This window comes from Drosophila mojavensis, unplaced genomic scaffold (assembly GCF_018153725.1).
Source record: "Drosophila mojavensis isolate 15081-1352.22 unplaced genomic scaffold, ASM1815372v1 contig_80, whole genome shotgun sequence".
NCBI classification, from domain to species: Eukaryota; Metazoa; Arthropoda; class Insecta; order Diptera; family Drosophilidae; genus Drosophila; species Drosophila mojavensis.
In genome coordinates, this window is record NW_025318906.1 from 6,348,001 (window position 1) to 6,363,670 (window position 15,670).

A 15,670-nucleotide genomic window follows, 5' to 3' on the forward strand; every position below is an offset into this window, starting at 1 on the left:
GCTGGACAACTAAGAGATAATTGCAGCTGAGCTCTGCTGCTTTATGGCTTTAGCTTTTTTTTTGGGCTAGAAATGCGCTAAGCTTTAATTAAGGCGAATAGGAGTTTTGTGTTCAGTATTTTTTTTTTTATATCTATTCAAACTGATACTGAGCTTGATGAGTTCAGGCAGCCTTATGCATGAACACCTAAAAAGTCTAGTAATATATATAATATATTTATCATATATCTGTATATTTCTAATAGTCAACTATTCCATTTTAAATTTGCTACATAAATATGAACATTTTCATGAAAGATTAATTCAATAATCTAATAAGAATAAGAAACAGTCAAACGCATCCATAGCAAAAGCTAAAAGATCTCAAGAAAACTTCTTCGTTTAAATGTTTAATGGATTGATTATATAGATAAAGCAGACAGGCGAAAAGTTGCTCAAATTGCATTTGTCTAAATAACGGTAACATCTCTGCTATTGATGCTTTATCGCAAATTGCAAACAGTTTTGCAACTGTTAAATCGGATCAGAATTTATGAAGCATAAATAAAAGATATGAGCCTTAAGTTAGCCTGTAAAACTTTAAGCGCAAATAGTTGGAGCGAATGGGACGGAGGGAGAGGGGAGGGCGGCTCAGATTGTTTCGATTTGATGGCATGTTTAAAAGTTTATTAGACAAGTTGATTGCAGATTTTGCTGTTGTTGTTGTAGCTGTCATTGTTGTTGTTGTTGGCTTGTGACAATGGTGTAAATTGCGTTGATCGCAGAGGCATTTCGCTGCTCTCGTTGCAAAACCAATTTCCGCATGGCGCAACTAATTGCGACTGCTCGTTAAGATTGTAGCTAATGAATAGATGGGTAGCTTGTGGCAGGGCAGGGGCGGTGGAGGCGTGTTTTAAGGGTCGTGGTGGCTGTCAACTTACCGCCGCGAGCAGGAAATCAAAATTGCAGACTGCGATTTGCTTGAAGCGCGTCGTGTCATCGGACCGCATCAGATGATGCCAGCTCTCCTCGACGTGCCGCATGCTGTACGAGACATCGGCGGCAATGGGATTGTAAAAGGTGGATGTGTCGTCGTTGTGATGCGTTGACGATGATTTACGGCCAGCCGAAACGTTATCCTTCTCACGTTCCTTGTCCTTGTGCTGCGGCTCACGCTCCCTCAAGCTGATGACAGACTTTGTATCGCTTCTGGTCGAGTCGTTCTCCAACGTGCTCTCGTCCTCGTCCTGTGGGAAAAACAAATTGGCCAGCTCCATGTGCAGGCTGCGTGTGCGCTCCACGTCCATATAACGTTGCTTGGCGAGGCTGGCACAATAGTTGTGACGCCACTGTAGAAGCACCTTGCCGGACATGATTTTATCGTGCAGCAACAATCGCTTGTCTGTGGATAAGGAGGATAAGGGAAAGATTTTATATGTAGTTGATAGATACACAAATAGGTAGATAAAATAAATGGATAGATAAATAGATACATAGGGAGATACGGAGATGGATAAATAGATAGATGGATAGAAAGATGGATAGATAAATGGATAGATAGATAGATAGATGGATAGATAGATAGATGGATACTTAGATAAATATATGGATGGATAGATGGATAGATGGATAGATGGATAGATAGATAGATAGATAAATAGATACATAGATAGACAGATAGATAGATATATAGAGAGATAGATATACACATACTTAGATAGATAAATAGATGGAAAGATAGATGGACAGATGGATAGATAGATAGATAGATAGATAGATAGATAGATGGATAGATAGATAGATAGATAGATAGATAGATGGAGAGATAGATAGATAGACGTATAGATCATTCAATAGATCGTTAGATAAATAGATAGAATAGATAGATCTGAATAGATACAAAGATACATAGATGTACAGATATGTATATAAATAGATAGATAAATAAATAGATAGATAGGTGTATGGATGGTTAGGTAAAAAAAAAAAAAAAAACGATATATCGGTTCTCAATCACATTGATAGATACATCTGATATATTTATCGCTTTCTTTATCTTCCGATTTATATATATTTTTCGATTCTTCTCTTACCCATTTGCTTGTGTATCTTCTTGAAGCTGGCGAAGCTAAAGTGTCCATTGTGCGTATCGATTAGCGATTCGGGATCATCGGTGGGCATCAGCAGCTCCAGCAGCTCCGTCTCGGTCAGGCCGTACTCCGAGCAGGTGATGTAGGCGGCCAGGCTGGCCACCGCCTGGCGGCCGTACTGCTGCTCCAGCTCGTCGAACTGCTGCTCCACATAGGTGACAAAGTCGACGTCCGGTGGACATTCCTCTGGCTTCTGCAGCTGCGTGGCATTTGCCTCGTGGGAGAGCACGAATTGATATTCCGCTGACTTGAAGCGATCGCGCTGCATGGGCGTGAACTTGAGCTGTTCGACGGGCGTGGTCGAGCTGCAGATGATCTGCACGTTCCAGGGCAGCGATGTGGGCAGCCAGGAGAGAGCCGCAACAATGTCACAGTCCAGCGGATTCAGCAGATGCAGATCATCAATGAACAGGAACAGCACATCATTGTTCATGTCCTCGATGCGACGCAACAGATTCTGAAACCAGTTGCTAATGTACAGCGGATCGAACGAGGCGTCCTTGGGCAAGTAGCCCTCGGGTATGTTGAAGATGATCGAAATCTGCTGGCAGATGACGCGCAACAATTCCAAATTGTATGCCGAACGGGGCGTGGCCTTGGCGAACCGTATCACCCGATGCACGCGCGTCGAACTAAACCAGCCCGACACCTGCCCATAGAGAGCGCTAATCAACGCACTCTTGCCGCTGCCATGGGCGCCGCATATAAAGTACGGTGCATGTCGGCTGCCATTCCTGAAATTCGCCATCAAATTCTGCCGCAACTGGGCCGGCACACGCGACTCCAAGAGGGCCACACGTTCCGTATGCTCGCGCAGTATGCGCAAATGTGTGGCATGCTCGTGAAAGATTTCCTATGCGGGGAGAGAGAATGGGAGCATTAGTGTCTCTGTCTCTGTGGTTGGCAGTCATTACTAAATGGGATTCAAATAGTCAACAATCAGCAGCAAAAATTGGACACTTGACGTGTCCAGTCCACCCATGCCAATTGAAGCTTGTCAGTAGCAGCAGCAGGAGGAGGAGGAGCAGCAGCAGGAGAAGTAACAGTAGCAGCAGGAGGAGCAGCAGCAGCAGGAGCAGCAGGAGCAGCAGGAGCAGCAGGAGGAGCAGTAGCAGCAGCAGCAGGAGGAGCAGCAGCAGGAGCAGCATCAGCACTAAAAGTTCGCTTCTCGTTTCCTGACCGGGGCATATATTATGCCAAAGTATCATCCGCTGCCGTCCGTCTGTCTGCCTGTCTGTCCTATAAAGCGCCCTCTGTCTCGATGTGTGTTTGTTTGTAACTTTGTTTACCTGCGCTGCTGACAGTGTGCCACCTGCTGAGCTGAGCTGCTGTCACTGACATCCTCATCCCCAGCCTCTGGCAGCATCCTTGTGGTTCTACGTGCTCTCATTCACTGGCACTGGCCTGGCACTGGCATATTTACCACTAACAAGTAGACACCACCCACACTCACACACACACATACACACACACTTGATGCTCTCTCGAGTCCCCTTCAGTTTCATCTTTAGCTCTGTCTAAGCCATCCAGACGCAGCTCATGCATACACTGCACAACTAAAGCATGAGTTAAGCCCTCAAAGGCGAGCGACTCGAGTGGACAGCAGTTCTTGAAGTTTTATTCTTCCCTTACTTTGGCCTCATGCTAAAAGCTAATTATTATAATAAAGTTAAGTTGTGCACTCAATTTTAAACAAAAACTGAAGACCTTTTCAAATTTACATAAAGTTATTGCAGTGTATTGCAAAGGGAGTTTGAGAGAGAGAGAGAGGGAGAGAGAGGGAGGGAGGAAACAAGAGGCAGCTGGTGCTACACAAATATCCTAACAATTCAACAAAACTTTGCCTTTACTTCAGCTTTACCTACAGTTAATTAAAATCACAAATCGAACAACATTTCTTTCAGTGTATAAGCACCCACATGTGGCTTGAGGCACATTGCAAAGTTGTTTTTAATCCCTCACCATGGACAAGTTCAAGCAGCTGAGCTTGCACTCAGCAGCTGTGCTTGCAATATTCAGTGAAACGTATCGGCCACAACATTTCGCTCAGTGTATGGCTAGTCACGTTTAGTTTAAATATACTTGAACTAATTGAATTCCTAATCCTCTTGCAGCCTCAAGTTCCAGCTGCTGTTCTTTGCCCAACTGTGAAAGCCACTTCTTCTCAGTGCACAATTAGCACCACATTTCTCTCTGTGTACAGCCATTCACTCTTAGTTTGTATTAACTTCAACGGGCACTATGCTTAATCCTCTGCTTTCATCAGCTGTAGAGCAGCTGTGTAAGCTACTTATTTATTTGACATAAGTATTGCCGGTTTTCTCTCAGTGTATGGCCAGTCACGTTTAGCTTCAATAAGCTTGAACTAATTGAACTTTTCATCAGCTCGTTCATTAAGCTGTAGTTGCTGTTTTTTTTTTTTTTTTTTTCTTTCTTTCTTCTCTCAGTGTACACGCAGTCACGTTTAGTTTATAGTTCAGAGCTAAGCGTAATTCCTTCTCTTGTTATTTTTATACCCTGAACCCATTGAAAATGGGAAATCAGGGTATAATGGGTTTGTGAAAAGTATGTAACAGGCAGAAGGAATCATCGCAGACCCCATAAAGTATATATATTCTTGATCAGCACGACGAGCTGAGTCGATATAGCCCTGTCCGTCTGTCCGTCTGTCCGTCCGTCCGTCCGTCCGTCCGTATGAGCAAAAGAATCTCAGAAGATATAAGAGCTAGAGAGCTGAAATTTGGCATGCATACTCGTGTATACCATAGGCAGTACAAGTTTGCTTTATTTTTTCGATAACTCGTCCGATAACTTTTTTATCGAGAATAATCGAAAAATCGACTCGGTTTTTTCAGCCTAATTTTAACACTTTTAAACCTGGAGACTTCAAATTTGGGTTGTATATAAAGTTAATGGATACAAAGATTTTGTAATTTACAGATTTTGGATACCACGCCCCCTTCTCCCCCAATTTGTAAAAAACGCATTTCAAGTACTAGAGACTTGTGCTTTGGAATGTACACATATTTTAACCATATGATTACGCTCTGAAAGTTTCATTAAGATCGTATGTCTACAAAAGAAATTATTCAACAAATAAATTGTTATAATATTGCCCACATTGCAGCGCAGCCCAAGCGCAGTCGCTGCTAACTGCGCAGTCAGCAGAGCGCGTGCTTATAAGTGCATGTGTATGTATGTGTGTATAAAAGAAGTCCAGACTGATTAGAATATCAGCTTGGAGGGTTCAGGGTATCTCCTAGTCGAGCAGTCTCGACTGGAGCCTTCTTACTTGTTTACTTTTGCATGTTTCATTTGTCATTTTTCATTTTTCATGTTCAACAAACTCAGCATTTTTTGCAGTGCATACGCATAGTCACGTTTAGTTTGAATAAACTTCAGAATTATTCCTTCTTATATTCCTTTCTGTTCTTTTCTGATTGTAAATTAACCCTTTAATATTAAATTTATGCATTTAGGGTCGTCTTTAGTTTAAGTAAACTTAACCTCACAATGGTCCCATTGCAGCTAAATTTTATCTGAGTAAAATCTCTATGCTATATCTAATTCTTCTCAAGTTTCAGTTCAATTTTTGTAAGTAATGTCCTTTATTCAATAAACTAATCTAGCTGGCATTTCTTTCCGTGTATGCCTTAATTTAATGAATAACTCTTTTACATACTTATTTAACATGCCTTTTTCTCTCAGTGTAACAGCCTCCATTTGCTTCAATAATTTCAAGTTACTCAAATCTTTCTCCACTTTAATTGCCAAACACAATCCCAGCACATCCTGCATAAAGTTTCCTCTCAAGCTCAACTTGTTTACACTCTGCGTTTCGCTCAGTGTACATATACGCTCAAGTGTATTTCTGGCTTCAATAAGAGGCTTTCGCTTTGTAAATCTGATTGGAACGCTGCACTGGCTGTGGCTTAGCCACTAAATCAACATTTCCACATAAACATGCAGCAGCGGTCAAGTGGGTGGGTGGGAGGATTGGGTGTGCATGTGTGTGTGTGTGTGTGTGAGTGTGCGTGTGTGTGTGCCAAGTGCAGATATGTGCTGAAGTAGTCGCTTAATTAGCTCGACATTTGCATACGATTTCATAATACATAGAAATATTGCGCATACGCCATGTGAAACCTTTCTTCTTCAGCCTCTTCTTCTTCGGCCTGTAGGTGTTATCGTTGTGTGCGTGCACACTTTGCATATTTCTCGGCTACTTGACGACTTCCAAATGCCACAACATTTTGTCAAAGTGCTAAAGCTGCCTTGAGCTAATGCCACCACACCGAATCCAGGGCCGGCGCTTTGGCGTTGACTTTAAGATAGTGCCAGAGCACTGGCGAGGCTTTTAAATTTCAAGGATTCTTGACGAGGGGGGCGTGGCATGACGTGGCGTGTTTGCCAGTGAATGCGCTGCCGTTAAGTGCAAACAAGTGCAGTTCGTGTGGGCTGCATTTGTGCACAAGTGTAAGTGTGTTAATATGTCATGCAGCAGCCGGCGCTCGTATTGGGGCCAGCCAGCGGAAGAAGTGGAGCAGCCAGAGAGGGAGAGAGGGCGGGTGGCAGTGGCAGAGAGTGCGTCCGCTAATGGGGCAGCCAAAGCTCGCATTACGCGGCGTCCTTCGCATTCCCTTTTGCTGTTGTTGTTGCTGCTGATTTTTTTCTCGTTTTGGCCAAGTTGAAATGTTAAATGCTTTTAACAAAAGCCAACGCGCCAGTTCGTGGCCAGCAATGCGGCAAGTCCGGAAGACACAGTCATCCAGCGAGCTCAAACACAGCCCAAACCACCAGCCCAAAGTAAATTGTTGCCAGCATCTTGGCAACTTGTTGTTGCTGTTGTTTTTTATTTTGGGCGGTGGGTTGGTGGGTGTAGAGCCAAAAATACTTATGGCTGGCGGCTGTGAAAGCCGAGCAAAAATCCAGCCTTGTTTATGCCAGAAAATGAAGATGCCTTGTTATTGGCTTTGCTTTTTGGATTTCCTTCCATTATTATTACGTTCGTTCTCTGTTTTCGTTTGCTTTCACGTTTGCGTTTGTTGTTGTTGTTGTTGTTGCTGCTCTCTGGCCATCAGCCATTTGGCAATTCAATTTCACAGGTGTTTCAGCAAATATTGAACGAACGAAATTGATAAGCCAGAGAAAATGCCATGTAAGCCACACTAATAGAAAGTCGACAATAAATCAGCCGAGGTTCTATATATTTAATAATGGATTGACTTGAGACTATGCCGTCTATAGTTCCTAACGACTTTTGTGCAATAAATAATAGATGACTTTATAAATATGTAATATCAATATGTGTTTCTCGGAATTGCCTTCGATATGCGACAGGCTATATTAAATGCTCCAGGCAGTAGAGTTGCTGGCATTTATTAATATGGCTCTCGATATATTTATAGAAATAATTTATATGTGAATGCAGAAATGGGAATAATAGAATGGCAGTAGTAAATTGAAGTAGACAGTTTAGTAATCAACGGGAATGTCTGCGATTGAATAGCTGTGGTTGATTGTCTAAATATTCCTATGCAGACAGAAGTTGCTAGTTGCTTAGCTGTTTATAGCTACCAAAATAGTTGTCAACTAATATAAAACATCTGCCTTGATATAAATTAAATAATTTAAAAATATCTAATAATAAAAAATAAAAAAAAATAAAAAATAATAATAATAATAATTCTATTAATATATAATTTTTTATTATTTTATTTTATTAATATATTTTAAAAATTGTTTATATTTTTATTTGAGTTTTTTATTTAACAAAAATCATAAAAAATTTTTAATAATAATATTATATTTTACTATTATATTAAATTTTTTAATGATTTTTTTACTCAAATTAAATAATATTTATAATAATAATGGTAAATATACATATATAATAATAATAAAGTTTATTTATATATATATTTTTTTTATTGATTATTATTATTATTATATTTTATTTTACTAATATATTAAAAGCAAATTTATATGTTTTTTACTCATTTTTTTTTTTTTTTTAATTTTTATTTAATTATTTATTTTTCAAAATTTTTTTATATTGTTAATATATTAAAATTTGTTGTTGATTTTTTTACGCGAATTTCTCTAGCCTCTAGGCTGTGTCCTCTCATTCACAATGCAAGCAGCGCTACACCGACTGCCTACATAATTTACTTGCCTAACATAAACTCTCGCACATATTTAATTAACCTGCCCAGAGCGTCGCTTCAGGCCCATAACAGAATATGGAGTGAGTGCCTGTCCCCAGTGCTAGCCAAGAACGAAGAAAACAAAATCTGGAGAATATGCTGTCAAATTTTGAATAGCAAATGCAGAGGAGCTCATAATTTAGAGCTTGTAAAATGCTTGGAATTAATTTATGAGTGTTTCTCATTTGTGGAATGTTTTGCTTTAAGCATTAAACAATTGGAATGTAGCTCCCTCCCTCTCCCTCTCTCTCTCTCTCATTCTCTTAGTTCTCTTTTACCTTTACAATTACTGATTAAGGTATGCAAAAACAAATGTTTCGCTGCTGTCTGTTTGAGTAAAAATAAATTAAATTTAATGTTCGCACTGGCGCCGACAAAAACCACTTTGTAGCTGTCTGCAATGTTAATTGCGGGCGCAGCTCCCACACCAACCCCCCTCCCCGCGTACCCCTCTGTTGGCTTTGTTTGACTCACCTGCACAGTCTTTTTCCTCCCCTTGATTACATCGGGATCATTTGTAATGTGCGCCTCGATTAGCAGACGCAGCTTGTCGGTGACTTTGTTCTTGAATTTACTTAAATATGCCTCGTGGTCCTCGTTGTCCGGATCGATGGCCTCGCTGCTGGCGTTACCAGGCACACTACAACAACAACCACAATAATTATGTTTATGATAATGATAATTGTGATAATAGCCATAAGTATTATGTGTCGCCGATTAGATTAATGAGCCCCCTGATGCCTGATTTCTTGGCCACTTACACTAGAGTCGTGTGATTATCCGTTGATAGGTTCATGGTCAGCTCATCCTTGATTTTACGCAATCGCTCGCCCGCCTCCACATCCCGGCCGCTGCACTGGGCAGCACGTTCCCGGAACACGGCCAATATCTTCTCGCTCGAGTGGGCTGTGTGTGTGTGCGTGTGTGTGTGCATGTGGGACATTTGATTATTTATATGTATTTCTTGTTAACTGTTTCCGTTCACATTTACCCATTGCCTGCTGCACTTCCTGTTCGATTTGAGTGCGGCGCAGCAGCTGCACACGCCGCAGCAGATCTGCCTTTGTTGTTGCCGCCAGATGCTGCAGAGATCTGTCCAGCACTTGTCGCAGCTGTCGTGATTCGGCCAGCCACTCATCTGCGGTCAACGAGCTGTAAATTATGCAGACAGAGACAGATATATTTATATGGAAACAGAGGCAGACATTGATGTGCACTCGGGAAATAACAGGAAAATGCTGAGAAAGATATGTCCTGCTCTTATTATATGTGATATATAGGGTATATTCGTTCTGTATGTTGCTTTTAGTTATAGAACTGCATATGTGCTGAACCTGCAAGACACAGTGAGTCGATATAGTCTATTTCCCAACTTTAGCTCTGCCTCTTAAACCTCTTCTTTCCTTCCTTTCTTTTGCTTTTCTCATCAATTTGAATTGATGATTTTGGGAATGATAACTCATAGACTTAATATAATAATAATGATAATGGTAATTAAGCTACGGACAACCACGATAATTAACAAATTTGTATTTAAGATAATGATAATTAACAAAAAAGAATAGGATCATCATAAGACAATAATAATCGAGCTAATGATGATGCAATACAGTTTTAACTAGGAAAAAAAGATTTTAAATAACAGCACTTATGTAGAGTATCTCTTAGTCAGCACTCCCTAAAAGAACGTATTTTAATCAAATATCTCAATTTTTCCCAATTCTTAGTTCTAGTTTGAAGGGCCATTCAAGAGTCGTGGGCCAACACAGCTGTTAGCCTTAATTGCCATATTTCTCCTTGCCAAAGGCTTCATTTCCTGCTTCATTTAAAAGTTGTTCGCTCTCTTTCGTGACTTGGCTTAATTTATTCCGAAAGTCCACATTATATATTCAGCTAATCCCTTTTTGGATTTGATTGAATTGTCAATGCGAAGTTCTTTAATAATTTTGGATGTCAATATGTCACAGCACGATATATTTTATTCAATCCAAATCTTAAGTGTTTCCATTTCATAAAGTCTTAATCAAAAGCCAATCGTAAGATTTGAGCTAATAAATGTCAAGCGTGTCAATAGTAAATTGAGTTTCATTCTTTTAAGCAACCATTTTAAGTTTTACAGACGGTTACACTCACTAAAGAATATATATATATATACATCTGTATGTGTGTGTGTCTGTTTGTATCGAACAGCTTGTCACGCTTTGTTGTGAGTGGCAATAAATGGTAAAGAACTAAGAATTTCATTAAGCACAATCATCGCCATCAGCATTCGAGCGACATGAGCGCAAATGAAAAGCCTTGAGCAGGATAAAGGATATGTGATATAAACGTGCCGCTGTCAAAGTGAGTGCCTCGCAGTGTGCTAAACATTTAGTTGCATATCCGCCGGCTAAGTGGAAGCTTAAGCACGTTGACTGAGAAGCAAAAGCAAACGAATTGACAACAAAAATGGTTTTCAACAGCAAATGGGAAACACTTAAGAAGACAGCAGTAAATGTGGACTGTAGCTAACAGCAGCTGCGAGTCAATAGAATGCTGACTAACAGTGCTGCGTTGATATTCTTTTGAGCTGAGAAGCTACCGTTAACAGATCCTGTTAACTAACCATCGTGCTTCTGATGTGTGTGCTAGCGGCTGGAGCTAACAGACTCTGTTAGTCAGTGAACTAACTACACACAGCAGATCTATATTACACTGTATAAATATGTCAGCTCTGCATTAAATATGCACTTTTTGTTATGTTTTCAAGACTCAAAGCAAATCGCAATCGGAAATTAAATATACCGAATTTGTGTTGCAATTAACAAAACTTGAGGTCAACATGGAAAGTAATTAATGTACTCATTAAACAGCCTGCAAAAGCTATAAGGTTTAACAGACTTATGTTAGCTTACAGTGCTCTTGTGAGCAGCGCTCTTACAACTGCAGCAGAGTGTTATAGCAGACAGCTTTCGGTTGAGTGCTTTTTATTGCTATTAAATAAAGCCATTTGGCTTTCCGGCTAATTTGTGATTTAGCAATTCTAAATTAACCTATAAATAATAAATCTGTTTTTAATCATAAACAGCCAAATCGCAGCTGTTATTTCCAAATAAATCCCATTATTATTATTTTAGCATATTTTTAGTACGCAAATTTTCACTCTAATATAAATAAATTGCAATTTAATACCCTAGAAGTACAATGCTGAGCCATGGCAAACGGTAAAACATTTATAAATAGAAAAATGTATTTTTCCCCTTTAATTCGTAGAATTTGCATGCAATTGCTTTGTAGTTGCTTGGCAATTGGCTAATGCAGCTAGCTGTTGACATTTAGCATAATTGGAAGTCATATAACGTGCGCCACGCCCACAAAAAAGGCGCAGCCCTTGTTAGCTTACGAAATTGTGTAAACATTTGCGTGCACTGTGTAAGCAGCTGCAATTGAGTTGGCTAACAAGAGCTCAAGGCAATTTACAGTAGTCGTACGACTTACCAATAGTCCCGTTTGAGTACGTGCTGCTGCTTGGGTTTGCTGGCAACTGTATACCAGCGCGCCAACAACTCTTTGTCTGGCGCTGTCACCTGCTCCGCGGCCAGCAGCGCTGCGTAGATGTCTGCGTCGATGTGCGTGGGCAGCGGCGGGCGCCCAATGCCGTCGCCAATCAGGGCCAAGAAGAAAACGCTTTTCGAGTGGGCATGGCAAGTGTCGATCTCGTGCAGATAGTCGGCCAGCATATACGGATCACGGTCCAGCTGTGTCACCTCCAGGGCGCCGGTGCCAAAGTGCATGTCCACGATTTCCAGCTGCATGAAGTAGAAAAACTCTTGAGCAATGTTAAATGTGAAAGGCAGGAAGTTAACAGAGCTACGGCGATTGCTGTTAAGATTCTAGTGAAATTCTGCTATGATAATTATTCTTTCTGTTAAATACATTTGCTGTACACTTTACATTATGTTAACCCACCTCGATTTGACGATCGTCGTAGAGGGTTTGCAGTTCGGGTCCGACCAGCTCGAGCAGCATGCGTCGCTCCTGATAGAATTCCTGCTTCAGGCTGGCGACGTAGATTTTGATGAGCAGCGGCTTGGGTAGGCGTGTCTGGGCGGTGGTGACGCCTCGCAGCGCATTGAGTACGCTCTCATCGATGGGCGCTGCCATTTTGGCTGGACAAATGCTTCAAGCCAACACGACGGGGCAACGAAAACAAAAAACAAACAGTTTGTTGACAACTCTCTCTCTCTCTCTATCTATCTATCTCCCTCTTTAGCCTTATTTATGGTTTATAGGCGTGTGTGCGAGAAATAGCTCGATGTGCGTATGTGTGTGTGCATATGTCTGTTGCCCTGTTTATTTAACTTGGCCAAAATCAAGTGGCAACGGCGTCGTCGTTGTTGTTGTTGTTGCCCTCGCGGCAGCTAACAGCAGCGCAAAGCTTTGGCACATGTTCAACATCAATTCGCATGCATGCTGTATCTATAGCTGCACATTTGTATCTGTATATATTTATATCTATATAGTATATGTGTGTGTGTGGTAGATGGCACAGGAACTGTTTGTTTGCATTGCCTGCCAGCAGCTTGCCGCCAGCATTTGCCCCGTGTGCATCGCGATCCGCGTGGCAAAGTTTGAACCCTTTTTACGTCCTCCTCGTTCTCCTCGTCCTGCTTGTCGTTGCCTGCGAGACACAAATTGAAAAGCGTAAATGTATTTATGGCATTGGCGAAAATTTATGTAAAAAATAAGGGAAGCGCACAAAAATGTTCAGCAAATAAATAGAAAAGTTTTCACAAAGTTTTTTTTGGTGCGAATCGCTGTTTTATGATCAGCGAGCTGACACGAGCTGTGGCATGTGTTAACAGTTCACTGCATTTCTCGTAGATTGAGCCAAATTCAAACTAAAAACTAAAAACTTGTTTGCCAAACTGCTCCAACAGCAAGCAACAACAAGCAACAACAAAATCAACTTAAATCGCATTGCGCAAATCATTCGACAATAATTTGTCGCACACCATTTATATACTCTAAAGCTCTAAAGTTCTTTCGGAACTAGGTCAAATGAAAAACTAATTGAGTAAATGAAATTCAATCACATAATTTACGAAAATCCATTTAGATTAGTTGGCTTTTAGCTTCAATTTGAGTTTAGCTTAATGGCTTAATTTTTAGCTGGCAAAGTAGTTTATAAGTAAATTAACATGTTTAGCTTTCAGAAAAGTTGGCTTATTTTAAATTTTTAGTATGCGTTAACAGAAGGCAGTTAAGCAGTAAAGTTCTGCCTCTATTGATTCACGCTTGAGTGAGTCTTTAAACAGTGAAACAGCTCTGCCCTCTGTTAAGTAGGCAGATCTGCCTCTACTGAGTACTTCTCTGCCTCTGTTAAGTAGGCAGATCTGCCTCTGTTAAGCAAGCTGCTCTATACCTGTTAAGTAGACAGATCTGAATCTACTGAGTAGGCTTCTCTGCTTTGCTCTGTTAAATAGACAAATGTGCCCATGTTCAGCAAGCACTTCTGGCCTTTGTTAAGCAGGCAGCACTTCCCTCTGTTAAGCAGGCACCACTTCCCTCTGTTAAGCAGGCAGCTCTGTATATGTTAAGCAGACAGATCTGCCTGCATTGAGTCGGCTTCTCTGCTTCTGTTAAATACACAGATCTGCCCCTGTTAAGCAAGCAGCTCTATACCTGTTAAGTAGACAGATCTGAATCTACTGAGTAGGCTTCTCTGCTTCTGTTAAATAGACAAATTGTGCCTCTGTTACGCAGGCAGTTCCGCCCACTGTTAAGCAGGCCAATTTTCTGTTAACTGCCCAGCCTTTCTATGTATATCAAATTTATTATTATTCTCTCGCAGCACACCCACTCACACACACACACATACTCGCACATACATATACTCAGAGAAAAAATGCGAAATAAATTATGAATATAGCTGCAATTAATTCATTAATCAAACATAAGAGCTCTTTGTATCGACCACACATTAATTTGTATTTTAATTAGCGCAGGTAAATACAAAAGTTAAAGTATATCAATTAAAAAAACATTTCACTTTTTTACAAAGCAATGTGTTGTGTTGTTTATTCAACCTTCCGCTAAATGAAATGTTAATAAATTTGTAGATTTTCAAAGGCGTCTGCAATAAATGAAATCAGTATAGTTCTTATGTGTTGTTCGTAGCTCAACGCGTTTGGGGCTTTAATGGAGTGAGCAGGACAGAGAGCAGGACATGGGCATATGGGCTTTGGGCCAGGGCTTAAAGCACAGCGAGTCAACGGTCTAATGAAGACTCGATGGCGAGTTCTTTGGCTAACAAAATCGATTGCAATTAATTCCGCTTCAATGAGTTGGCTAAATTGCTCGTTTGAGTATTGGCCAGGACGCAGCTAAACAGAAGCCAAGCTCAAAGGCTGCCACAGAGATGTGTACATAAATAAATAAAAAAAAATTATATGTATGTATGTGTGTAGATATCTTAATCAAAGGTGCGAAGGCAACGCGTACTGCAATTACCAAAGCGGCCTTGCAATGACAGCACACTTCACTAAGCAACCCAAACCCAGAACCAATGAAAACCCGAATCCCCGGAAAATCCCCATCCCAATCCCCAATCCCTCCTCTTAAGTCAATAAATATTTAATGGTCAAACAAATTGCGTCTAATGAGCGCTGGCTGTGAATGTAGGCAGCTGCTTTCATTTTCCAAATCAGATTTTTATACTGACTGACAAAAGTAAACGCACACCCACACACACACACAGGCAGATAGATGGGGCTAACTGAGCTATTGCAATGGACAATTACCTAGGCCATAATGAAAGCGATCCGCATGCCGATTAACCCCATTATTAGTCAATTTCCTGCACACAGCGAACACTCGGCTCCATCAGCTGGCGCAGGCACAGACGACAGTGGGTGCTGGAAATTAATGTCCACACTAGCTCTAACATATGGCCCAAGGCAAACACACACAGAGAGAAGAGAGAGAGAGAGGGAGAGAGAGAGAAAGTGCCACTGTCCTTATCATTGAGCAGCCTGGCCACTGGCCGGTGTCAAATGACTTCCATTAGGCGGGGCCAAGCATTTAGAACGCCCGCCCCCCGACCGACTATCTATTATCTGTGGGCGTGACAGTGAGTTGGCATATTTAAGCGTTGCTTAAATTTCATATATTTGTTATTAAATATTTACCAAGCAGCCAACGCAGCCTTGCAACAGTCACAAGCACAAGCTTTGAGCCGTGTTGCATCGACCCCATTCGGCCAACAGCCTTGCCCTCAATGTGGCCAACAAGCCTAAGGCGGCAGCATAATTGAGGTCACAATTTGTTGCATTAAACACGGGCTATGGCACTATTGTG

The 15,670-nt window shown here is 41.0% G+C and overlaps 1 protein-coding gene across 6 annotated transcripts in view; it reads right to left on the minus strand.

Annotated features, from left to right (window-relative positions):
- Positions 1-15,670, minus strand: part of LOC6578930 (NACHT domain- and WD repeat-containing protein 1) — a 56,339-nt gene that overhangs the window by 18,535 nt on the left and 22,134 nt on the right. For all 6 annotated transcript variants that reach the window (XR_006357766.1, XR_001449223.3, XM_015163381.3 and 3 more), the window contains exons 3-9: positions 12,281-12,992; positions 11,810-12,120; positions 9,324-9,484; positions 9,094-9,238; positions 8,807-8,972; positions 2,073-2,982; positions 921-1,381 (exon numbers count right to left, since the gene is read on the minus strand). Coding sequence is in view for 4 of the 6 variants with exons in the window: in XM_015163381.3 (XP_015018867.1) it covers positions 921-1,381; positions 2,073-2,982; positions 8,807-8,972; positions 9,094-9,238; positions 9,324-9,484; positions 11,810-12,120; positions 12,281-12,475 (2,349 nt within the window). In the remaining 2 variants the exon portion in view is untranslated. The remainder of the gene's footprint in view (positions 1-920; positions 1,382-2,072; positions 2,983-8,806; positions 8,973-9,093; positions 9,239-9,323; positions 9,485-11,809; positions 12,121-12,280; positions 12,993-15,670) is intronic.